Below are 26012 nucleotides of genomic sequence, written 5' to 3'. Positions count from 1 at the left end.
GGCCTCCCAAATGGCTGGGATGGGATTATAGGCAGCCTGGAGGGGTGATGGGATTATAGGCGTGACACACCGCAGCTGGCTGCCTTTTTTGTTGTTGTTGAGACAGGGTCTTGCTCTGTCGTCCAGGCTGGAATGCAGTGGTGCAATCATGGCTCATTGCAGCCTCAACTTCCTGAGCTCAGGTGATCCTCCTGCCTCAGTCTCCTAGGTAGCTGGGACCACCACACACACAGGTGTGCACCACCATACCCAGCTAGTTTTTAATTTTTTTTTTCTGTAGAGACATGGTCTCACTTTGTTGCCCAGGCTGGTCTTGAACTCCTGGGGTCAAGTAATCCTCCCACCTCGGCCTTCCAAAGTGTTGGGATTACAGGCGTGAGCCACCGTGCCTGGCCTCTATTGTGTTTTAATCTCCGTTTAGGCCGGGCGCGGTGGCTCAAGCCTGTAATCCCAGCACTTTGGGAGGCCGAGACGGGCGGATCACGAGGTCAGGAGATCGAGACCATCCTGGCTAACACTGTGAAACCCTGTCTCTACTAAAAAATACAAAAAACTAGCTGGGCGAGGTGGCGGGCGCCTGTAGTCCCAGCTACTCGGGAGGCTGAGGCAGGAGAATGGCGTAAACCCGGGAGGCGGAGCTTGCAGTGAGCTGAGATCCGGCCACTGCACTCCAGCCTGGGCGATAGAGCGAGACTCTGTCTCAAAAAAAAAAAAAAAAAAAAAAAAAAATCTCCGTTTACTTGACTATCACCTTCAGGATTTCAGATCTCCAGAGACCACCAAGTTGCATGGTGCACAGATCTGAATTGCAGGTTGAATCTCAATTTAGTATTAGTATTCCCCAACGCAACTACAGAACTGATTATTACTTTTTTTTTTTTTTTTTTTTTGAGATGGAGTCTTGCACCGTCTCCCGGGCTAGAGTGCAATGACGCGATCCTGGCTCACTGCAACCTCCAGCTCCCGGGTTCAAGCGATTCTCCTGCCTCAGCCTTCTAAGTAGCTGGGATTACAGGCGCCCGCCCACCACGCCCAGCTGATTTTGTTAGCCAGAATGGTCTCCATCTCTTGACAGCTGAGGCTGATCCGCCCGCCTCAGCCTCCCAAAGTGCTGGGATTACAGGCATGAGCCACCACGCCCGGCCCAGAACTGATTATTAACCCAGCTCAGTGACCTTTAGAGAGCACCTTAAACCAGCTCAGCCTCTGTTTGTTCATCTGAACGGATATTGTCAACAGCACTCACTTACAAGAGTTGTTGAGAAGATCCAACGAGACAATAGTTGCTAAAGTGCCAGGCATGCAGCAGTGCTTAAGAAACTTCTCACCCTGGGTTTTTTATTGGTATTGATTGATGTAGAGATGGGGGAGAAGATCAAAGACAAGGATTGAGAATCAGGGATGGGAAAAGCAGTGGGCCACTGACAGCCGCTCTGCCTGGCTGGGAGGTGGGGTGGGGAAAGTGGGCGGGAGCTGCTCCTGGGCCTGGCCCACCCAGATCACCCCTCCGGGCTGCAGGCCTGTGCGTCTGCATCCGGTGGCCACAGAGCAACTTCCTCTAGAGGGAGCTGATTGGAGCCGGTTGCCGCTGGCACCTCTATGATCACTGGAGTCTCGCGGGTCCCTCAGGCCGCACAGGGACAAGCAAAGGCTACATCCAGATGCCAGGAATGCACTGACGCCTGTTCCTGGAAGCCGGGCTCCCACTCAGCCCCTGGGAGCAGCAGCCGCCAGCCCCTCGGGACCTCCATCTCTGCCCTGCTGAGCCACCCGGTTGGGCCAGGATCCCGGCAGGTAAGCTGGAAGGGTCCTGCTTGTCCTCCCAGATCTCAGCAGCCCCAGCCCCAGGGTGGGGCAGGGAGCCCGCCGGGAGCCGGGTGGGGAAGGGGAAGCTCAAGGCTTGCCTGGGCAGGTCCACCGCCCTGGCTGGGGACCTGATCGTGCCAAGCCTACTTCTAGCTGCCCCTCCAGCTTCCCCTCTTGCCCCAGCCCTGGATGCTGGAGAACTGTGAGAACTGGGTCCTTTAACAGTCTGGGAGATGGGAGTGGAGGTCAGAGCCAAGGTCAAGGGCAGAGAGAGAACTTTCTCAGCGCTTCCTGCTGCCCAACATCCTTAGACTGGGTCCAGGGCCTGGTCAGGCATGTATCCCTGGGGAACATTCATCGGGGCCCAGCAAGCCCAGGAAGTCGGGGGTGGCTCCCCTCACCGGGAATTTAGGCCACTTGGATTGGGGGGCAGAGCTAGGCCTGAGTCAGCATAGGTTGCTGGCCTTGGGGGGTGTCCTGAGGCTCTACCTGCTCCCCTCAGGAGCCTGGGTTGTTGGTAGAGGGAGTTGGGGGTGCCGTCAGCATCCTCTGGCCCTACTGTCCTGAGGGTGCCGGGTTCTGGAGACTAGGGAAGAAGGAAGGCCATCTTATTTAACGAGCTACGGGGGGGGTGGGGGTTTTACTTTTTGTTTTTTGAGACAGAGTCTCACTCTGTTGTTCAGGGTCGAGTGCGGTGGTGCGATTTCAGCTCACTGCAATCTCCGCCTCCCAGGTTCAAGCGATTCTCCTGCCTCAGCCTCCTGAGTAGTTGGGACTACAGGCGTGCGCCACCACGCCCAGGTAATTTTTGTATTTTTAGTAGAGACAGGGTTTCATTATGTTGGCCAGGCTGGTCTTGAACTCCTGACCTCGTGGGCCACTGTGCCCGGCTGCAAAGTTCTGTTTTAACAAGGCCTTGCCCCTAGAGATGGAGGCGAGGAGGGTCTGCCTTCGCCCTGTCCGTGTCCGGCAGAGCAAGGAGGAGTGGGGAGCTGGGTGAGGGCACAGGGGTCCAGCCTCCTCCACCCCTTCTCCAGAGCTCTTGGGACACTTTCGAAAACACTCCCAGGCCTAGCAGAAGGAGGGTGGGCGAAGGTCCCAGGCCCCGGGCGGTGCGGGTGGGGCTGTGTGCTTGGCCCAGGGTGGGGCTGCACACCCCCTCCCTCTGAGATAGGAGGAGGGCGCTTTCCTTCTGAGGGCTGGAGGGTGCCCGGGGAAATGGGGCTCTGGGAGGGGTGCAAACTGAAAGTGAAACAGCTGACATCCAGGAAACTCGCCCCGATGAGGGGTCACAGCACGTTGGTGCTGCGGTCAGGACCAGGCAAAGAGGAAAGTTGTCTGGGGACAGGAGACCAGGTGTGTGGTGGGAATATGAGGCAGGCTGTGGGGCTTCGAAGAAGGCCCTGATCCTGAGGGCTCCCTCCGGTCACTGCAAGGCAGGGGTGAGGAAGGCACAGGCAGGAGGTAAACAGGGAAAGTTGCCCTGAGAAGGGCCACCCTCTGAGGCCCACAAACAAGAAGAAATCTTAAGTGCTTGTTGAGTACATGGACTCATGGAGATTCAGACAAACAACCCGACTTTCCGTGACTAATGATGTGACCTCGGGCACTCAATTCTTTATGCCTCACTTTTCCAGCCTGCAAAGTGGGTATGATGGTGCTCACCCTGCTGGGTTCATGTGAGTTTTCAATGTTCAACACCCAGAGTGCTCCTAAGTGGGAGAGTATATCTTAGGCTCTCAGGAAATGTTTGCGGCTAACAGCCCAGAGTTAAAAAACAGGTGTGTTCTGACCAGCCGGAGGGAAGTAGGGCCTCTGAGGGCAGCCTTCATGGGCCATTGGCTGGGCAGGAGCTCGCTTACAATAAGCATGTGCTGGGTGGGCTGCAGGAGGCCCCAGGAACAGCTAAAAATCCGCCAGGCTCTTGCCCCAGGAGTGGCATGAACTTGAGAGCCAGGGGCACTGCTGCAGCCACACTCTCCTCGCGGGTGCAGATACCTCAGTCTGCCCTTGGCTGCCTCACTTTTTACCGTCTCCCTCGAAGGGTCACCAGTGAAGTGCTCAGAAGTTGTTTCCTCCCAGCAGACTTCACTGGGACCCATGCTAGAGTGAGAATAAAAAGTCCCAGAGGAAGCCAGACACAGTGGCTCACACCCGTAATTCCAGCACTTTGGAAAGCCGAGGCAGACTCACGGGTCAGGAGTTTGAGACCAGCCTGGCCAAAGTCCCAGAGGACTGAGGGCCTTTCTGGGAATGGGGGACCCTCTCTCCTATGTGGACATGGCAACCTGTCTGGGGTCCCCAGTCACAGGTCCATGCTCACCCCCATCTCTGCTTTTTCTCGCCCATCCCCACAGGCTGACCCCGTCCTCCACTGAGACCTGAAAAATGGCTTCAGGACAAGGCCCAGGTCCTCCCAGGCAGGAATGCGGAGAGCCTGCCCTGCCCTCTGCTTCTGGTAAGGGTCTTCCTGCCCCTCACCTATCCCATAACCATGAGTGCTGTCATGAGGATGGAAGGAGCAGGACTCAGAGGCAGGCTCCTTCACCTGGGTTCACCCACTGTGGGTGGGAACCCACGGGCTCAGAGGCTGGAGCTGCTGTCAAGGTTAAACCCGGGAGGGGGAGGAGTCTGGACTGGGGAGGGCCTGGAGGTTGGGAGAGGCCAGGAAGTGAGTGTAAGGTGGGCACAGTGCCACCGGAGCAGAGGGCGGGGTCAGGGGCGAGGGAGGCAGGAAGTAGAGTGAGGTCTGGCTGCTGTATCCCTCCAGCTGGAGAAATAAGGAAGTAAGCTGGCCAATCACCCAGTCAGGTCTGCTCAACAGGGAACGCAATTGTGACTTGGGGAGGAAGTAAGATGGCTGCCCTCCTTCCTTCTTCCCAGGGGACAGCCAGGGAAGCCCCAGCTCACACCCCACGGCGGGCTGTTCCCTGGACTTGGGAATCAGGTCCTGGGTCTGTCACTATCTCCCTGTGTCACTTTTCTGGGTTGAGGCTACAATTTCAGATTTTGTTTCCCACATTTCCCTGCACACAAAGGGCTGCGGAGCTGAGATGTACTAACGTAGACTCAAGAGCCCAAATGCCCGGGACTGTCCCAGCTCCCCGGCTTGTTCTGGCTGTATGACCTTGCACACGTTAGACACCCTGTGCCATTTTCCCCCTGCAATCTGGGGATTGCCTGCTCCCAGGGCTACTGTGAGGACCCAATGCAGGTGCTGGAACAACTCTCCACACAGCATAAGTTATAGGGGCGGCTAAGGCGCTGAAGTAGGGATATTTCTTTTTTTTTGAGACAGAGTTTTGCTCTTATTGCCTAGGCTAGAGTGCAGTGGCGCGATCTTGGCTCACTGCAACCTCCGCCTCCTGGGTTCCAGTGATTCTCCTGCCTCAGCCTCTTGAGTAGCTGGGATTACAGGCATGTGCCACCACACCCGGCTAATTTTGTATTTTTAGTAGAGATGGGTTTCTCCATGTTGGTCAGGCTGGTCTTGAACTCCCGACCTCAGGTGATCTGCCCGCCTCAGCCTCCCAAAGTGCTGGGATTATAGGTGTGAGCCACCGTTCCCGTCCGGGATATTTCTTTCCATGGGTGAGGACAGCTATGGCCTTAGGAAGAGCGAACTCCCTATAAGGCATGGGGCTGCCAGGGTTCGGCCCTCTCTCCCTGACTCCCAGCTTTGATCCTCAGAGGAGCAGGTAGCCCGGGACACAGAGGAGGTTTTCCGCAGCTACGTTTTTTACCGCCATCAGCAGGAACAGGAGGCTGAAGGGGCGGCTGCCCCTGCCGACCCAGAGATGGTCACCTTGCCCCTGCAACCTAGCAGGTAAGTTTACAACCGCTGGGCCCACAAGGACATCTTCAGGGAGGCAGTGGCTCGCACGGGTCTCCGTGCAGGTCCTGGGAGCTGGGGAGACCTGGGGGGTCTTGTCCTTCTCTCATGGTCGCTCCTCTTTTATGTTGGGCTCCCACCCCCATCCAGGACCTTGTATCCTTTTTAACCCATGCCTGCCCCTTGTCCCGGAGGCCAACACTCATGTCTTAGAACATTGTCGGGGACCTCCAAGAGGGGTGCACAGGGCCATGGACAACTCAGGCAGAACCCCTCTGCCATGAGCCAAGGCCTTGCCCTGACTGCCTGGTTACCCGCTCACCTGCCTGCCTCCTGCTCCTACAGCACCATGGGGCAGGTGGGACGGCAGCTCGCCATCATCGGGGACGACATCAACCGACGCTATGACTCAGAGTTCCAGACCATGCTGCAGCACCTGCAGCCCACGGCAGAGAACGCCTATGAGTACTTCACCAAGATTGCCTCCAGGTACCCCAGCCACCTCCCTGCCGGCTCCAGTCACTCCTGTGTCCTGTCACAACCACACCATACCCTGCCTGCATGATGCGCTCCCGGCATGGGGAGATGCCTTCTGTCAGTGTCCAGTGTCTGCTGTGAACTCACATGTGGTCTCAGCCCCCTATTTTTCTCTCTTGGGGTCCCAGACTCGTCTTGTGGGCATTAGCTCACAGCTCTTTTGATCTCTGACTCCAAGGACTTGACTGGTTAGATCAGGACTCTAGAGGGGGCCTGAGGTGGAGATGTCACCCACAGCTCCCCGGCCCAGCTGGGACACAGCTATCCTTCATGGTTCCAATTTGAAACCACATATCACACTGAAGATGGTAAGGGTGCTAACCTCTGCCAGGTCCTAGAAATGGCTCCTAGTTGCTATAATCTGGCATCCAAGGGGTTAAAGACACCAACTATTTGTGTGTAAATCCAAGCTTTGCCCTTCTGCCTTTGTGAAACTTCCTAGTCCTTAGTCTCCTGGTTTGTAAAATAGGGAAAATATGCTTAGATCAGTGTCCTCCTTACAAAGTGTTAGCCATTGCTACCACCAGAGTTAGGGAGGTCAGTGTCAGGGTAGACTGAAGCGGGAGGTGAAGGTAGGAGTGATGGATTTTAGAATTAGTGCTCAGAGCTGAAATATCCAGCCCGTGAACTTAGAGGCCAGCCTTCATACCACTGTGATGACAGGAACTACCCTAATCTTTTCTGTCCTTTTCTCTCTGCTGTCTCTCCGGCTGCCAGGCCAGCAGCAACACCCACAGGTAATCTCCCCACTGATTCCATCCACTCGCTCTGTCCTCCACCCTCTCTGTGCCCCATTGCACCTGAGCGTACACCCCAGCAGTGGCATCCAGCTCATCAGGCCCTGAGCTTTCTCCTTTCGCAGAGACCCAGGTTGTTCCCAAATACAGGCCAGGCTGGGGCAGCCTCTGTGGCCTTAATTCACAACTAAGCTATTTAGTTTTCCAGCTGGGAGAGGGGTGGGAGAGGCCAGGCAGGCTGAAGGGCTTCCTGGGGACTCTCCACCAACGGTATGGGATGCTCTGCCCACAGCCTGTTTGAGAGTGGCATCAACTGGGGCCGTGTGGTGGCTCTTCTGGGCTTCGGCTACCGTCTGGCCCTACACGTCTACCAGCGCGGCCTGACTGGCTTCCTGGGCCAGGTGACCCGCTTCGTGGTCGATTTCATGCTGCATCACTGCATTGCCCGGTGGATTGCACAGAGGGGTGGCTGGGTGAGTATCCAAGGATTGCCATGTCCTCCCTGCTGTTGGGGCTGCCCCTCTCCCAGGCCCCACCCCTTCCCTGGGTGCCTGTATTTTCTGCCAGCCTCTCTGTGACCACCTCGTTTCTCCCGGCAGGTGGCAGCCCTGAACTTGGGCAATGGTCCCATCCTGAACGTGCTGGTGGTTCTGGGTGTGGTTCTGTTGGGCCAGTTTGTGGTACGAAGATTCTTCAAATCATGACTCCCAAGGGTGCCCTTTGGGGTCCCAGCTCAGACTCCTGCCTGGACTTAAGCCAAGTTTTTGCCTTCTCCGCTCCCTTGCAGGGGTCCCCCCTCAAGAGTACAGAAGCTTTAGCAAGTGTGCACTCCAGCTTCAGAGGGTCTCTGTGTGGGGGCCTGTCAGGCTGCAGAGGTGCCTCAATGTTGCATGGTGCTAGTGGGCCCTCTCTGGGCCCAGGGGCTGTGGCCTCCTCCCTCGGCTCTCTGGGACCTCCTTAGCCCTGTCCGCTAGGAGCTGGGGAGACTGATAACTTGGGGAGGCAAGAGACTGGGAGCCACTTCTCCCCAGAAAGTGTTTTAATGGTTTTAGCTTTTTATAATACCCTGTGAGAGCCTATTCCCACCATTCTACCTGAGGCCAGGACGTCTGGGGTATGGGGGTTGGTGGGTATACCCTATGTTCCCCAGGATTCAGCTATTATGGAAGATCAGAGCCTAAGAGCTGGGACTGGGACTTGAGCCTGGTCCTGGCCCTCCCTAAGCATCGTGTGTCCCAGGAGCAGGACCTACTAGGAGAGGGGGGCCAAGGTCCTGCCCAACTCTCCCCCTGCTCCCATTCCTCCCTCCGGCCATACTGCCTTTGCAGTTGGACTCTCAGGGATTCTGGGCTTGGGGTGTGGGGTGGGGTGGAGTTGCAGACCAGAGCTGTCTGAACTTAGGTGTCAGAGGCCTCCAAGCCTGCCTCCCAAGGTCCTCTCAGTTCTCTCCCTTCCTCTCGCCTTATAGACACTTGTCCCAACCCATTCACTACAGGTGAAGGACCTCACCCCCATCCCTGGGGCCTTGGGTGAGTGGCCTGCTAAGGCCCCTCCTTGCCCAGACTACAGGGCTTAGGACTTGGTTTGTTATTTCAGGGAAAAGGAGTAGGGAGTTCATCTAGAGGGTTCTAAGTGGGAGGACTATCAACACCACTAGGAATCCCAGAGGTGGGATCCTCCCTCATGGCTCTGGCATAGTGTAATCCAGGGGTGTAGATGGGGGAACTGTGAATACTTGAACTCTGTCCCCCCGCCCTCCATGCTCCTCACCTGTTCAGGTCTCTCCTCAGGGTGGGGGTGAGAGTGCCTTCTCTATTGGGCACAGCCTAGGGTCTTGTGGGAGACGGGGGAGAAGTTCTTGATTCAGCCAAATGCAGGGAGGGGAGGCAGATGGAGCCCATAGGCCACCCCCTATCCTCTGAGTGTTTGGAAATAAACTGTGCAATCCCCTCACCCTGACTTGGTAGTTTCTGTATTCTCTGCTACCCCTCTTTCCATCAGGCCAGACTGTGGGAACCTGTGTGTGCCTGGCACGCTTCTGGCTTATTACTGAATAAAACCTCACACTAGGCCCCCAGAATCCCATAGAGGTCTGAGTATGGTTCTGCAGCCCCCAGCCCGATGGAAGGCCTTGGCCCCTCCCCATGCACTTCCCTCATCTCTTTGGGTTTCATGCAGTTTCCTACCCTTTAGGGAATCTGGAAGATCCTTTAGTTATGGAGCTGGTGGAGCAGCTGCACGTATCTGCACAGGCCACCTCAGACCTGGGCTGAATTCTTCTCCCAGCCTGGGGCTACCACCCACGCTGGTCCAAAAGGCCCTTCTCCCCCACATTTAGCTCTGCTTGGGACACAATGTCCCAGCTCCCCCTTCATGATGTCTCCACAGTCAGCACACACGCAGGGCTTTCATTCTAGTTTTATGCTGCTTGGGAGTCCCTATGGGGACGCAGCCAGGGGTGATAAAAATAACAAGCATGGGGGCGTTGAAATGTTCCAAAATCTACAGTCTCTCCAGTCCTGGGCACCCTGGTCTGTGTTTCTGACGCCCTTCCAGAACGGTCACATGCAAGTCCAAGAGAACTCGTGAGCTTCACTTTCACCCTTCTGGGGAGGGCTTGCCAAGCCCCTTTTCCCTCCACAAGGATCGAATCTAGTACAGACGCGATCTTGGAAAAGGGAGAAGGCGGTGCTGCAGGCAGTGGTGGCTGGAAGGTGGTTGCTACCAGGCACCCCGCAGTGTACAGGAAAAGCTCACAGACAACATTTATAGAACACGTACTGTGTGCCAAGCTTTATGCTGAGAGTTCATCTGCCCAAATAATAGGTATGGAGACGGTAGTAGGGATGCTCAAACTACTATTTACAGAAAAGGAAACGGGTGCTTTCTTAGTCACCCAAGGAGTGAAGACTTGCCACCAGGATACTGGCTCGAGTTTTACGTGGAGGCAGGAGGACAACGTGGGGCTTGCGAGCACAGGTTTAGGGGACTCAGTGCAGGGTCGCCTTCGTCCCCGACCGATGCCATAGAGGCTAGAGGTGGGCGGTTGCCCAAGTCCAAGATGGCCGCCGCCGCGAGCACGTAAGCGTGCCCTTCTTTGGGCGGGGCCTCCGGGGCGCACCCCCTCCAGCCTCTGGGCTTTGAACATTGACCGGCGAACAGATCGTTGCATCGCTGGAAGAAAGGCGGGTGGGCTGTGGTTAGCCTACTCGTCTAAGGAGTTGCAACGCTAACCGGAAAGGCATGGGTGGGGCAGCCCAAAAAGTTTTGGGCTGCCCCGCCCCCCAACGCCCTCTATTCCGTTGCCAGGATGTTCTGAAACCAGGGGGTGAGAAGTTAGGTCGGACACGGTCAGCCAGGGGCTGCGAGGATAACGAGAGTGTCGGGGCTGTGCGGGTATTAGGGAAGATAAACCAAAATAACTCATTTCTACTCAAATTGTGCGCTGCTTCTGAGATTCTGGCTTGGTTTACACCAAATACGTCTGGGTTCGTCACAGTCTGTGATGTCACTGAGCTGGAGCAGCCCGGCCAGGGAAAGGAGCGGTGTGCAGCTGTCACCTGCTTAGTTCTGCAGTTTCAGTATGGATACCCGCCCTTCCTTGCACACAACAGCCTCACATTCTCCCCACCCCCATCCTGCCGCTTTACCTTCACGTATTTGTTTTTACCTCCCCTGAAGAGTATATATTAGAGAGTCACCGAGTGTCCTCCAAACCCTTTCATTTGAAAAAATCCTTCCTTAGCCTAAAATCACTCAGTATATTGAACAAATTATTATGACATAGTCACCTGAATGGATTAAAATAAATTCACATTTATTCATTAAACTTAAGCCACCATATCCACTAGTTTTGGTTTTTTTTGTTTTTGTTTTGTTTTTTTCACCTGTGACAGAAATGTGCCCCTCCTGCTCCAGTTGTATGCACTTCAGATGGGGAGGCCCCATTTTGTAAGATGCTTGTAAAATGTGGATTTAATTATTATTATTATTATTTTTTGAGACAGAGTCTTGCTCTGTCGCCTAGGCTGGAGTGCAGTGGCGTGATCTTGGCTCACTACAACCTCTGCCTCCCAGGTTCAAGCGATTCTCCTGCCTTAGCTTCCTGAGTAGTTGGGACTGCAGGCACGTGCCACCATGCCAGGCTAATTTTTTTTTTTTTTGTATTTTTAGTAGAGATGGTGTTTCACCATTCTGACCAGGCTGGTCTCGAACTCCTGACCTCGTGATCTGCCCACCTTGGCCTCCTAAAGTTCTAGGATTACAGGCGTGATCCACCGTGCCCGGCCCAAATGTGGATTTAATTCTATCTGAGCTGAACAGATAAAGATAATCATGATTTTGTGTGTGTGTCTGTGTGTATGTGTGCATGCATATGTGTGTGTGTGTGTGTGGAGAGAGAGAGAGAAGGGAGTTATCGAAGGTTGCTGGAGGTGCCCAAAGGTCAGGAACCAGAATCAGCAAAACCCAGCTTCTCCTGGGGTGTGTTGAGCAGTTGCTGGACACGTTAAAAGTGAACACTGGACTCCTAGGATATAAAAGTAAGATGTGAGGAAAGGGGATTCAGTTCACTAGATAATAATACAACAGGCCAGGCACGGTGGCTCATGCCTGTAATCCCAGCACTTTGGGAGGCCAAGGCGGGCAGCTCACGAGGTCAGGAGTTTGAGACCAACCTGGCCAACATGGTGAAACCCCATCTCTACTAAAAATACAAAGATTAGCTGGGCGTGGTGGCGGGCACCTGTAATTCCAGCTGCTCGGGAGGCTGAGGCAGGAGAATCACTTGAACCTGGGAGGCAGAGCTTGCAGTGACCTGAGATCGCACCACTGCCCTCTGGCCTGAACAACAGAGTGAGACTCCATCTCAAAAAAAAAAAAAGTCTGGGCGCGGTAATTTACGCCTGTAATCCCAGCACTTTGGGAGGCTGAGGCAGGCAGATCACCTGAGGTCAGGAGTTTGAGATCAGCCTGACCAACATAGAGAAACCCCCTCTCTACTAAAAATACAAGAAATTAGCCGGGCATGGTGTTGCATGCCTCTAATTCCATCTACTCGGGAGGCTGAGGCAGGAGAATCGCTTGAACTTGGGAGGTGGAGGTTGCAGTGAGCTGAGATAGTGCCATTGCACTCCAGCCTGGGCAACAAGAGCAAAACTCTGTCTCAAAAAAAAAAAAAAAAAAAGGTAGAGAGAGAGAACAAAAAGTAATGATCTGGCCTATTGAAGCAGATCCCTGGCATATTGTCTGAGTGATCCAGTGAAGGGGCACCCCACCCCCATTACCAAGCTCAGGTGATGGACTAGCAGGCAAAAACTGGACTTTTCTGGGAAAAGCCACTTCCTAGCCGAAGAGACTGAAACCACACAATCTCCCTTTACCTGGAGTATGGAATTTGGCAGTGGATGTGGGCAGGCACCAAATGGATGCATGTGAGAGTGTGAATGTGCATGTGGCTAAGTGTGTATGTGGCATCTGGTGAGTAACATGTGAGTGGGCATCGGTTGTTGGAATCAAAGTATGAATCAATACATCTCTTAGCTCCATTTATCTCAGCTCTTCCTTTGCAATCTTGGAATCATTCCTGGTGTCCAATATCACAATTTTTTCCAAACAGCTTTGGCTAAGGACACACTGAAGGCTCCACTGAACCTTGAGGTGAACCTACTCTGCGAAGTTTATGGCACAGACTTTTGTGATGGTTGGCTGTGTGGGGCTGGGCTTACCAACCTTCTCATGTTCTAACCTGACCTGCTCTGACCTGACCTCTGACTCCACTGAGGGCAATTTATCCAATTCATTTCCAGTGGATGGTTAGGCTTCCTCAAGAGTGTGAATATTTTCTTTTTTTTTTTTTTTTTTGAGATGGAGTCTCGCTCTGTTGCCCAGGCTGGAGTGCAGTGGCCAGATCTCAGCTCACTGCAAGCTCCGCCTCCTGGGTTCATGCCATTCTCCTGCCTGAGCCTCTGGAGTAGCTGGGACTACAGGCGCCCACCATCATGCCCGGCTAGTTTTTTGTATTTTTTTAGTAGAGACGGGGTTTCACCATGTTAGCCAGGATGGTCTCGATCTCCTGACCTCGTGATCCGCCCGTCTCGGCCTCCCAAAGTGCTGGGATTACAGGCTTGAGCCACCGCACCCGGCGAGTGTGAATATTTTCTTGCTGAAGTCTCAGGTGGGCCATACTGAGGAAAGGCAAGATGAATTTGGCATGTCTGGTGTCTGAAATCTAGAAGCTGTGAATCAGAGTACAAGGGGCACTTAGATGACGGTTACCATGTCTGCTTAAAAAAAAAAAACAAAATAAAACAAAAAAACAGATTTGCTGGTACCTAAATAACACTACTACCAGGCTATGTGTGAGAAGGGCTGTGGGCAGGTTAAAAGCCGAGCGCTAGCCTAGTAAGGGCATGGGGGATCCTCCTGGTTGTGATGCCTAGTGGAACGGGTGAGTGTCTTTATTTATTTGTTTATTTATTTATGTATTTATTTATTTATTTATTTATTTTTGAGATGGAGTCTCACTCTGTTGCCCAGGCTGGAGTACAGTGGCGCGATCTCAGTTCACTGCAACCTCTGCCTCCTGGGTTCAAGCGATTCTCCTGCCTCAGTCTCCAGCTGGGATTACAGGCTTACGCCACCACGCCTGGCTAAATTTTTGTATTTTTAGTAGAAACGGGGTTTCGTCATGTTGGCCAGGCTGGTCTCGAACCCTTGACCTCAAATGATCCGCCCCTCAGCTTCCCAAAGTGCTAGGATTATAGGCATGAGCCACTGCACCCGGCCAGGTGAGTGTCTTAATACGACTTTCATTCTGGGTGGCCTGCAGAATGGGCTAACTAGGAATAGCCCTTCCTTCTCCTGGCTAGAGGGGGCACATCCATGCTCAGTTCACCAGGCTGGGGATTCTTTGGAGTATTCAATGCATGCTTCTCCCTCTCCCCAGCCCCCTCCACCAGTGGGAGACACTGCGATGTCCACAAGCCTAGGGTGTTCAAACGCTGGTGTTCTCAGACCGCTCCGGTCATGGGCCTGGCACCCCAAATCTAGATTGCATGGTGCCAAGCAGCCTGGTGTACCTCCATTGACAAAGTTACTTTTTCATGCCAGCTCTACACAAAGACGGCATGACGGCAGGAAGGCCCCTCCCACTGGAATGCACACTGGAAGAGCACCTGGCTGCTCTGGCTCGGGGGCCCTCCCCACCCTCGCCCCAAACCCCCGCCCCCTGCAGGGTGGGGAGTGTGATGAGAGGAGGGTCAGGGAACCCATACTGCTTCTTTTGCTGATTTGTTGTTTTCTCTTCCACCAGTAAAGCCTATTCCTAGGCTGTGTCACGCTGTGGAATCTGTCTCAAACCCAGGTGCCTGATGGAGAGACCCAGAAGGGTGCTGTCCAGTGGGAAAAGTAACTTGTAGAGGGTAGAGGAGGGAGAGCAGGGAGCACACAGGGTTGGGCAGGGAGGATGCAGGTCGGTGCCTCACATGAATTTCTCTTCCTTGCTGCTCACCAGTCTCCAAAGCCGCTGTGCCTCCCTCTGCTCATGGCCACCCTGAGTCAGAGGCCGCTCCTGTAGACGGTCACTCCTCAGCTCCCCATCTCTGCCTTCCCATTGCCACTGCCAAGGCTGTGGGGTGTATTTTCAACTTCTAGATTTTTTGGTCATGGCCCTGCCTTAGGTCCCACCCAGCTCAAATTGTCCCCAGCACACCACCAGCACCACCAAACTGGTTTCACAAAACATCGTTTTGATCCCCACTGAAAATCCATGAGGTGCGTGATAGTCATTACATTCACCTCCTTCTTGCTCATCCCGGGTGGGAGCACAGGTGTGTTGAAGGGTCTGCCCTCAGGCAGGTTACATAGCCATAGAGGAGGAGGCATTAAGCAGTTATCTGAATGGGACGCAGGGAATTTGGTGCCCCAGAAAAAATATGCCAGGTTGGCTTGGTCTGGGGGCACCCAGGGAGGCTTTTCAGAGGAGGGGACACATAAACCTTTCCTTGAACAAACAACATATTCAGGCAGGCACTCAAGGCCTTCTCAGTGGCTCTCCATACTTTTTTCTGACTCCTGCCTTTCCTACAGCCAGATGGTCCAGGCACCACTCTGGGCTCTCCCGAGCTCCTTCCACCTCTCCCCTCCTCTCAACCCACAGGACATTTTACAGGATCTGCTTCTCACCTGAAATATCTCCTCCCACTCGTCTCCTTTCTGTTTCAATGTGCTTTCCCATTTCTTAACATCCAGTACTAATTCCCTGTGGGTCAGTCTCTCCCCTTCTCACCACCAATGGTCCTTGGGATCTGATCTACTCATTGGCCAGTTAATGGCCTTGTTGAGTTGGAAAGAGCATTTCATTTATTAAATAAAAATTATAGAAAGCCATCAGCCTAGGCAACACAGTAAGACCCCCCTTCACTACCGAAAAAAATAAATTAGCCAAACATGGTGGCACAAGCCTGTAGTCCTAGCTAGGACTAAGGGGGAGGATGGCTTGAGCCCAGGGAGTTCAAGGCTGCAATAAGCCATGATTACCCCACTGCACTCCAGCCTGGGGGACAGAATGAGACAATGAAGGAAGGGAGGGAAGGAAGGATGAAGGGAGGAAGTGATGAAGGGAAGAAGGGGGGAAGGAGGGAGGGAGGGAGGGGGTAGGGGGGAAGGAGGGAGGGAGGGAGGGAGAGAAGGAAAGGAAAGGGAAAGGGAAAGGAAGGGAAGGAAAGGAAGAAGGAACACATTAGGCCAAAACAGATAGAACTAAACTCAAGATGGAGTCAGCCATGCTAAACCAAGTTATCTGACCTTCTGAAAAATGAGAGAGAAATAACAGCCAATTTCTCAAAAAGATCCGTTTAAATCTTTAATCACATGATAATGAAGTTCTCTCTGTTTTAATCCTTAAACAAAAACAAAGGATTAAAGAAACTGAAGAAACCTGATGTTAATTAACCAGTTGTTTTGCTCCCCTTTCCCCACCTTGCAAGAAAAAAATGACTTTGAAGTCTGGGTGTGGTGGCTCACACCTATAATCCCAGCACTTTGGGAGGCTGAGGTGGGAGGATTGCTTGAGGTCTGGAGTTTGAGACCAGACTGGGCAACAAAGCAAGACCCTGTCTCTAAGAAAAAGAAAAAGAAGGCCAGGTACGGTGGCTGACACCTGTAATCCCAGCACTTTGGGAAGCCAAGGCGGGCGGATGACCTAAGGTTAGGAGTTTGAGACCAGCCTGGCCAACATGGAGGAACCCCATCTCTACTAAAAATACAAAATTAGCTGGGTGTGGTGGCACATGCCTGTAATCCCAGCTACTTGAGAGGCTGAGGCAGGAGAATCGCTTGAACCTGGGAAGAGGAGGTTGCACTGAGCTGAGATTGCATCACTGCACTCCAGCCTGGGTGACAGAGTGAGGCTCCATCTCAAAAAAAAAAAAAAAAAAAAAAATTAGCACAGTGTGGTGGCAGGTGCCTGAGGTCCCAGCTACTCAAGAGGTGGAGGTGGGAGGATTGCTTGAACCCAGGAAGCAGAGGTTGAAGTGAGTCATGATCACACCACTGCACTCCAGCCTGGGTGACAGAGTAAGACCCTGTTTCAGAAAAAAAAGAAGGAAAAAGAAAATATTTAGGCACTTTATTTTTTACTATGTGTGCCTGCTACTGCACTATACTCTTTATTTATTTTACCTTATTTAATTTTCACAAGTTTTTGGAGTATGCCCATTTAGCAGATAAAGAAAATGAAGTTTAGCTGTGCAGGGTGGTGGCTCCGAATCCCAGCTACTTGGAGGCTGAGGTGGAAGGTTCACTTGAGTGAGCGTGGGAGGTTGAGGCTGCAGTGAGTTGCGATCCAGCCTCTGCACTCCAGCCTGGGCAATGGAGTGAGACCCTGTCTCAAAAAAAAAAAAAAAAAAAAAGGAAAGAAAAGAAAGAAAGAAAAATAAAATAAAATAATAAAAAAAGACACTGTCTGGAAAAAAAAACTTTGTAGTCAGCTGAGGGTTGTTTAGGATAACCTCAGCTGGAACAAGTCAGCTTTCTTCCATGTGTCTTTCACATCCCTTCAGCAGGTCAACCTGGGAATGTTCTGGGTGTGTTCTCATGGTGATCACAAAGAAGCAAGAGAAGAAGCAGAAACACAGGGAGTTTTTCTTTTTCTTTTTTTGAGACAGAGTTTCGCTCTTGTTGCCCAGGCTGGAGTACAGTGGCGCAATCTCAGTTCACCGCAACCTCCACCTTCCGGGTTCAAACGAATCTTTTGCCTCAGCCTCCTGAGTTGCTGGGATTACAGGAATGCGCCACCATGCCTGGCTAATTTCTTTGTATTTTTAGTAGAGACGGGGTTTCTCCATGTTGGTCAGGCTAGTCTCCAACTCCCGACCTCAGGTGATCTGCCCGCCTCGGCCTCCCAAAGTGCTGGGATTACAGACATAAACTACTGCGCCCGGCCAGTTTTTCAAACCTCTACTTGTGTCAAGTCAGCTGACATCATAATGACTAAAGCAAGTCACATGGCCAAGCTCAGATTCTTCAAGAGGGCAGGGAAATAGGCTCTGCTTCTATTTTGAAAGAAATTGCAAATTCACTGGGCAAAGGGTGTGTGGAGACAGGGAGGGGTGAAGACTTGGAGCCACCGATGCAATCAATATACCACAGTCTGCCTCTGGCCACAGGTTTTTTTTTTTTTTTTTCCGGGGACAGAGTCTCACTCTGTTGCCCAGGCTAGAGTGCCATGGCAGTATCACAGCTTACTGCAGGCTCGAACTCCTGGGTTCAAGTGATCCTTCCACTTCAGCCGCCTGAGTAGCTGGGACTACAAGTGGGTGCCACCACGCCCAGCTAATTTTTTATTTAAATCTTTTGTAGAGACAAAGGTCTCTATAAAATGTTGCCCAGGCTGGTCTCAAACTCCTGGCCTCAAGCGATCCTCCTGCCTACATCTTGCAAAGTGCTGGGATTACAGGCATGAGCCACCTCACCTGGCCTCTCTAGACACAATTACTTATGTTTTCTCTATATGCAAAATATGCTCATTCCCTGTTGCAGGACCCCCAAAAGACTCATCCAATCCTGACATTAGGCTGAAAGTCCAGGATCTTGTGATCTATATCAGGTCTAGATGTGGTACTTTTTTTGTTGTTTTTGAGACGGAGCCTTGCTTTGTTGCCCAGGCTGGAGTGCAATGGCGCAATCTCAGCTCACTGCAGTCTCCACCTCCCAGGTTCAAGTGATTCTCCTGCCTCAGCCTCCCAAGTAGCTGAGATTACAGGCGCCCACCACCATGCCCAGCTAATTTTGTATTTTTAGTGTTTTCACCATGTTGGTCAGACTGGTCTCGAACTCCTGACCGCGGGTGATCCACCCTGCCTCGGCCTCCCAAATGCTGGGATTACAGGCGTGAGCCACCTTGCCCAGCCGAGGCAGCCTTTGATGGTGGCTGAGATGCTTTCTCAGCTTGCTTCCTCCTGATGGAAAGTAGGCAGCCCAGAGGTCTTTGTACAGTTTGAACAGTCTCAGTCCCTTTGCGTCTAGATTAGCAGTGCGGTTGTGGGTGTAATATCCTTAAAAACTTTGGAGTTTTAATTATATCTGTATGATTAGAGTCTACCTTATGCATCAAGAACCACACCCCAAATTTTCTCCAGATATGTTTCTTTTTTGACTTAGTCTCCACTAACTGGCTATCAACTAATTGTGTGAGGGTGCTGTGGGAGTCATGCCTTTAAAATTCACAGAAGTTCTTTTGTCAATCAGAGTGTCTACTAGGCGTTGTCTTGATTTTCCCAGAGGATTTAACAGTCCTTAGCCATGCCCTAGAACGCATTTCTTACTCTGATAATCTTTGACTGGGCTAAGAGGCTAGAAATGAGAAATAAATTTTCTCTTGAGATGAAGTCTTGCTCTGTCACCCAGCCTGAAGTACACTGGCAAGATCTCAGCTCACTGTAACCTCCACTTCCCAGGTTCAAGTGATTATCCTACCTCAGCCTTCTGAGTAGCTGGGACTACAGGCACGTGCCACCACACCCAGCTGATTTTTGTAATTTTAATAGAGACAGGGTTTCATCATGTTGGCCAGGCTGTTCTCGAACTCCTGACCTCAAGTTATCTGCCTGCCTCAGCCTCCCAAAGTGCTGGGATTACAGGTGTGAATTACCAGGCCCAGCAGAGAAAAAATTTTACTTTTCCAACCCAGAAAATGCTGCACCCTCCACATTTCCTCTGAATTCAGCTCACAAATTGACTAGTTCATCTCTTTAGCTCATCTCTTACAAAAATTTTTTTTGAGACAGGGTCACCCAGGCTGGAGTACAGTGGCACGATCATGGTTCGCTGCAGCCTTGACCTTCCAGGCTCAAGTAATCCTCCCACCTCAGCCTCTGGAGTAGCTGGAACCACAGGAACCTGCCAGCATGCCTGGCTAATTTTTAAAATTTTTTGTAGAGATGAGAGCTATCTATGTGGGCCAGGCTAGTCTCGAACTCCTAGCCTCAAGGATCCTCCTGCCTTGGCCTCCATAAGTGTTGGGATTACAGGCATAAGCCATGTATCCAGCTTAGAAAACTTTATCAAGGGCCGGATGTGGTGGCTTATGCCTGTAATCCCAGCATTTTGGGAGGCCCAAGCGGGTGGATCACCTGAGGTCAGGAGTTTGAGACCAGCCTGGCCAACATGGTGGAACCCTGTCTCTACTAAAAAAATACAAAAATTAATTGGGCGTGGTGGCAGGTACCTGTAATCCCAGCTACTCGGGAAGCTGTGGCAGGAGAATCACTTGAACACGAGAGGCGGAGGTTACACTGAGCCGAGATCGCGCCATTGCACTCCAGCCTGGGCAACAGAGCAAGACTCTGTGTCAAAAAAAAAAAAAAGACAGAAAGAAAGAAAGAAAACTTTATCAAACACAGATAGTAAAAGCCAACTGACACTTTCAACATTCTGATTGGAGATTTCTTTGCTCAAATCTGCAAGCTCGTTTGGTATAATTTTTCTTTCCCTCCCTTCCTCCCTTCCTCCCTTCCTCCCTTCCTCCTTTCCTCCTTTCTTTCTTTCTTTTCTTTCTTTCTTTCTTTCTTTCTTTCTTTCTTTCTTTCTTTCTTTCTTTCTTTCTTTCTTTCTTTCTTTCTTTCTTTCTTTCTTTCTCTCTCTCTCTCTCTCTTTCTTCTTTCTTTCCTTCTTTTTCTTCTTTCCTTTCTTGACAGAGTTGTGCTCTTGTTGACCAGGCTGAAGTGTGCAATGGCACGATCTCGGCTCACCGCAACCTCCGTCCCCTGGGTTCAAGTGATTCTCCTACCTCAGCCTCCTGAGTAGCTGGGATTACAGGCATGAGCTGCCACAATGCCTGGCTAATTTTTTGTATTTTAGTACAGACAGGGTTTCCCCATGTTGCTCAGGGTAGTCTCAAACTCCTGAGCTCAGGCAATTCGCCCACTTCGGCCTCCCAAAGTGCTGGGATTACAGGTGTAAGCCACCGTGCCCAGCCACTGATGTTGTTTTTGAGACCGGGTCTCATTCTGTCGCCCAGGCTGGAGTTTCAGTGGCATTATCTTGGCTCACTGCAACCTCTGCCTCTGAGGCTCAAGCGATTCTCCTGTCTCAGCCTCCCCAGTAGCTGGGACCACAGGTCCCAGGCGCCATCACCCCTGGCTAATTTTGTGTATATTTTGTAGAGACAGGGTTTCATCATGTTGCCCAGGCTTGAAATTGCCTTTGTAAAAAAAATTGAGCACAAGGTTAGATTATGGTTTGGGAGTCATGCAGCCAGAGGTTACAAGGTTTGTAACTTTCTCAATTGCTCCTATAGATAATGTTTCTATTGTAAATCCTAGGACTAGTGCTTGAGGTGTTTTTCAGATCCTGCATTCTGATGGACCAGCTGACACCGCCCAAACCAGTAACCTTTACCAATAAACTGACACAGTAGGTCTCTGACCCCCATAGGGACTGACTCAGCACAAGATGACAGCTTTGACCCCCTATGACTTTATTCCCAATCCAACCAATCAGCATTTCCCATTCCCTAGTCCCCTGCCCACCAAACTATCCTTACAAATCTCTGGACTCCAAATTCTCAGGGAAGCAGATTTGAGAAACATCTTCCATCCTTCAGCTCGGCTGGTCCTGTGATTATTAAACTTTCTCTACTGCAATTCCTGGTGTTCTCAGTGTTTGGCTTTTCTGGGCAGCAGGCAGGAAGAACCCAGGTGGGCAATTACAATGGTCTAAAACAACCATTCATGATATCTCCCAGGCAATGTCAACTGAGCAGTTCTGCTGACTGTGCTTGCTCATGTATCTTTTTTTTTTTCTTCTTTTTTTGAGACGGAGTTTTGCTCTTGTTGCCCAGGCTGGAGTGCAATGGCGTGATCTCGGCTTGCTGCAAACTTTGCCTCCTGGGTTCAAGCAATTCTCCTGCCTCAGCCTCCCAAGTAGCTGAGATTACAGCCACCAGATGTGGCTAATTTTGTATTTTTAGTAGAGACAGGGTTTCCCCATATTGGTCAGGCTGCTCTCGAACCTCAGGTGATCCACCCGCCTCGGCCTTCCAAAGTGCTGAGATTACAGGCATGAGCCACCATGCCTGGCCGTGCTCATGCATCTTTAATCAGGTGGTTGAGGGTGCCCTGGGACCTAGCTGGTATAGGATGGCCTCCCCTGCACAGCTGGGGTTCCCTACATGTGTCTCTCTCACATCCCTCCAGCTAGCTGGCCCAGATATGACTCAGGTTAGATTGAGCATGTTTTCATGACAATTGCAGGCAAGCAGGAGAGGAAGTGCAGACAAGTGCAAACACGAAAGCACATATTTAGTCATCTGCTGGCACCAAACCTGCTAGTATTCTTTCGAGCAGAGTCAGAAAAAAATATTTAATAAAAATAAAAAATAAATAGAAATAATAGGCTGGGCACGGTGGCTCACGCCTGTAATCCCAGCACTTTGGGAAGCTGAGGTGGGCAGGTCACTTGAGGTCAGGAGTTTGAGACCAGCCTGGCCAATATGGTGAAACTCATGTCTCTACCAAATATATATGTATGGCAAATATATATGTATGTACACACACACACACACACAAATTAACCAGGCATGGTGGCACATACCTGTATTCCTAGCTACTCAGGAGGCTGAGGTAGGAGGATTGGTTGAGTCAGGGAGGCAGTACCACTGCACTCCAGCCTGGATGACAAAGTGAGACTCTATTTCTTTTTTTTTTTTTTTGACACAGTTTCTCTCATGTTGCCCAGGCTGGAGTGCAGTGGCAGTAATCTTGGTTCACTGCAACATCCGCTTTCTGGTTTCGAGCAATTCTCCTGCCTCAGCCTCCTGAGTAGCTGGGATTACAGAAGACTGCCACCATGCCCAGCTAATTTTTGTATTTTTCGTAGAGACAGGGTTTCACCATGTTGGCCAGGCTGGTCTCGAACTCCTGACCTCGTGATCCACCTGCCTCGGCCTCTCAAAGTGCTGGGATTATAGGCATAAGCCACTGCGCCTGGCTGAGACTCTATTTCAAAACCAAATAAATAAAAAAATGCTTAAATAAATGATTTAAGTTTTTCTTATACTCCTTAACATATCCTTTAAACAAAAGAGACTGTTGTACACACTATTTCTATTTTTGAAAGCAGGAAACGGGCCTGGAGTGGTGGCCTGTAATCCCAGCACTTTAAGAGATCAAGGCAGGCAAATCACCTGAGGTCGGGAGTTCGAGACCAGCCTGACCAACATGGAGAAACCCCCATTTCTACTAAAAATACAAAATTAGCTGGGCATGGTGGCACATACCTGTAATCCCAGCTACTTGGAGGCTGAGGCAGGAGAATCACTTGAACTTGGGAGGCGGAGGTTACGGTGAGCCAAGATTGTGCCATTGCACTCTACCCTGGGCAACAAAAGTGAAACTCCTCCAGTCTAGGCAACAAGAGCGAAACTCCGTCTAAAAAAAAAAAGGCAGGAAACAGTAAAGCAAAACCCTACTGTGGTGTGGAGGAATCAGAGCAAGGAGATGGTGTCTTTCTGAAGACATTTTTCTTCCTTTTCATGAAACTCCCTCTCAGATGTGCCTCCCTTCCCAGCTGGGCACAGTGGCTCATGCCTGTAATCCCACACTTTGGGAGACCAAGGTGGGTGGATCACTTGAGGTCGGGAGTTTGAGACCAGCCTGGTCAGCATGGTGAAACCCCATTTCTACTAAAAATACACAAATTAGCTGGGTGTGGTGGTGGAGGCATGTAATCCCAGTTACTCTGGAGGCTGAGGCAGGAGAAAGAATCGCTTGAACCCGGAAGGTGGAGGTTGCAGTGAGCTGAGACTGTGACACTGCACTACAGCCTAGGCAACAGAGGGAGACTCTGCCTTAAAAACAAAAACAACAGCAACAACAACAAAAAAAAACGCCTCCCTTCTCCCACTTTCTTTTCTTTTCTTTTTCTTTCTTTTTTTTTTGAGATGGAGTCTTGCTCTGTTGCCCAGGCTGGAGTGCAGTGACACTACCTTGGCTCACTGTAACCTCTGCCTCCCAGGTTCAAGCAATTCTCCTGCCTCAGCCTCCCAAGTAACTGGGATTACAGGCATGTGCCACTAAACCTGGCTGATTTTTGTATTTTTGGTAGAGATGGGGTTTCACCATGTTGGACCAGGCTGGTCTGAAACATCTGACCTCAGGTGATCCACCTGCCTCGGCCTCCCAAAGTGCTGGGATTACAGGCGTGAGCCACCGTGTCCAGCCCCCTCTCCCACTTTCTTTTTTTTTTTTTGAGACGGAGTCTTGCTCTGTCGCCCAGGCTGGAGTGCAGTGGCCGGATCTCAGCTCACTGCAAGCTCCGCCTCACCGGGTTCACGCCATTCTCCTGGCTCAGCCTCCCAAGTAGCTGGGACTATAGGCGCCCACCACCTCGCCCGGCTAGTTTTTTTTGTATTTTTTAGTAGAGACGGAGTTTCACCGGGTTAGCCAGGATGGTCTCGATCTCCTGACCTCGTGATCCGCCCGTCTCGGCCTCCCAAAGTGCTGGGATTACAGGCTTGAGCCACCGCACCCGGCCCCTCTCCCACTTTCTAAGAAGAGACTCTGAGATTCTTTTTTTTCTTTTTTTAGAAATGCAAATTTCTAAATGTAAACTAGGCTGAAGTCAGTGGGTCACACCTGTAATCCCAGCACTTTAGGAGGCCAAGGTGGGAGGATCCCTTGAGGCTAGGAGTTTGAGACCCGTTTTGGCAACATAGTGAGACCCCATCTTTACAAAAAAAAATTTTTTTAATTAGCCAAGCATGATGATGCACTCCTGTAGTACTAGCTACTTGGGAGGCCGAGGTGGGAGGAACCCCTACAGCCCAGGAGTTCAAGGTTACACTGAGCTATGATCCTGTCCCTGCACTCCAGCCTAGGCAACAAAAGGAGACCCTGTCTCTAAGGGGGAAAGTAATTTTAAAATTAATTTATGTAATTATCAGACTTCTTTTTAGTTGTAGGGGCAAATCAATAAGATCATTGTAGAATTACGGCAAGAAAAATATGAACTGAAAGTACTTTATTACTTTGGGAAGGAAAATAGAAATGATCAAATAAAAACAAAACCACAAGATTTTTTTCTTTTTTTTTAAGCTGGGACTATAGGCACACAGCCCTGAGCCCAGCATAATGTTACTTTTTTTTTCTTTTGAGGGGGAGTCTCACTTTGTTGCACAGGCTGGAGTACAATGGCAAGGTCTCAGCTCACTGCAACCTCTGCCTACTGGGTTCAAGCAATTCTCCTGCCTCAGCCTCCCAAGTAGCTGGGATTACAGGAGCCCGCCACCACGCCCGGCTAATTTTTGTATTAGTAGAGAAGGGGTTTCACCATCTTGGCCAGGCTGGTCTTGAACTCGTGACCTTGTGATCCACCTGCCTCGGCCTCCGAAAGTGCTGGGATTACAGGCATGAGTCACCGTGCCTGGCCCATAACGTTACTTTTTTTTTTTTTTTTTTTTTTTTTTTGAGACGGGGTCTCGCTCTGTCACCCAGGCTGGAGTGCAGTGGCTGGATCTCAGCTCACTGCAAGCTCTGCCTCCCGGGTTTACGCCATTCTCCTGCCTCAGCCTCCCGAATAGCTGGGACTACAGGCGCCCGCCACCTTGCCTGGCTAGTTTTTTGTATTTTTTAGTAGAGACGAGGTTTCACCGTGTTCGCCCGGATGGTCTCGATCTCCTGACCTCGTGATCCACCCGTCTCGGCCTCCCAAAGTGCTGGGATTACAGGTTTGAGCCACCGCGCCCGGCCATAATGTTACTTTTTTAATGTAAAGGTTAGAAAAGGGGTTTTGGAAGACTGAGATATTCTGTGTGTGTGTGTAGTGTTTGTTTTGTTTTGTTGTTTTGAGACGGAGTCTTGCTCTGTCGCCAGACTGGAGTGCAGTGGCGCAATCTCGGCTCACTGCAACCTCCACCTCCCAGGTTCAAGTGATTCTCCTGCTTCAGCCTCCTGAGTAGCTGGGACTACAGGAACGCACCACCACACCCAGCTAATTTTTGTATTTTTAGTAGAGACAGGGTTTCACCATGTTGGTCAGGATGGTCTCAATTTCTTAACCTTGTCATTCGCCCGCCTGGGACTCCCAAAGTGCTGGGATTACAGGCGTGAGCCACTATCCCCAGCCTGGAATCTTTAAGATAACTTGATTTGCCACATTTGACAGTCTGAATTATCAGGTTTATGATAATTATTATTTTTTTTTTTTTGAGACGGAGTCTCGCTCTGTGGCCCAGGCTGGAGTGCAGTGGCGCGATCTCGGCTCACTGCAAGCTGCGCCTCCCGAGTTCACGCCATTCTCCTGCCTCAGCCTCCCGAGTAGCTGGGACTACAGGCGCCTGCCAACTCGCCCGGCTAGTTTTTTGTATGTTTTAGTAGAGACGGGGTTTCACCGTGTAGACCAGGATGGTCTCGATTTCCTGACCTCGTGATCCACCCGTCTCGGCCTCCCAAAGTGCTGGGATTACAGGCTTGAGCCACCGCGCCCGGCCGATAATTATTTACATGCTTAAGAATTTCTTCTTGTTTGACTTGTAAATCTGCCCTATGAGGAATTTGAAGTGCTTGGGAAAAAAATCAAGTGTATTAAATTTGTAAATGTAG

General features: G+C 51.2%; 1 protein-coding gene across 2 annotated transcripts; it reads left to right on the top strand.

The window, feature by feature from the left end:
* The first annotated feature begins 1528 nt into the window (after positions 1-1528).
* Positions 1529-8871, top strand: BAK1 (BCL2 antagonist/killer 1). 2 transcript variants are annotated; one of them, XM_033216819.1, is made up of 6 exons: positions 1529-1794; positions 4164-4264; positions 5497-5632; positions 5984-6127; positions 7205-7385; positions 7512-8871. In XM_033216819.1, exons 2-6 carry the CDS (start codon positions 4195-4197, stop codon positions 7614-7616), a joined length of 636 nt encoding a protein of 211 aa, XP_033072710.1. In that variant the 5' UTR covers positions 1529-1794; positions 4164-4194; the 3' UTR covers positions 7617-8871. The 2 variants fall into 2 exon arrangements, with proteins under 2 accessions (XP_033072710.1, XP_033072711.1); XM_033216820.1 differs by lacking the exon at positions 1529-1794 and adding an exon at positions 3033-3162.
* The last annotated feature ends 17141 nt before the right edge of the window (positions 8872-26012 follow it).

The sequence above is a fragment of the Trachypithecus francoisi genome, unplaced genomic scaffold, assembly GCF_009764315.1.
Source record: "Trachypithecus francoisi isolate TF-2019V2 unplaced genomic scaffold, Tfra_2.0 Lachesis_group10, whole genome shotgun sequence".
NCBI classification, from domain to species: domain Eukaryota; kingdom Metazoa; phylum Chordata; class Mammalia; order Primates; family Cercopithecidae; genus Trachypithecus; species Trachypithecus francoisi.
Note: the sequence above shows the minus strand (reverse complement) of the source record. Positions and strands in the feature narration are given on the sequence as shown.

What these genes read in the sequence shown, in the direction of transcription:
- BAK1 (XM_033216819.1), top strand. Translation starts at nt 4,195, where the DNA reads ATGGCTTCAGGACAAGGCCCAGGTCCTCCCAGGCAGGAATGCGGAGAG. An exon ending in TTGCCCCTGCAACCTAGCAG is followed by an intron (nt 5,633 to 5,983) that starts GTAAGTTTACAA and finishes CTGCTCCTACAG; the next exon opens with CACCATGGGGCAGGTGGGAC. An exon ending in TTCACCAAGATTGCCTCCAG is followed by an intron (nt 6,128 to 7,204) that starts GTACCCCAGCCA and finishes CTCTGCCCACAG; the next exon opens with CCTGTTTGAGAGTGGCATCA.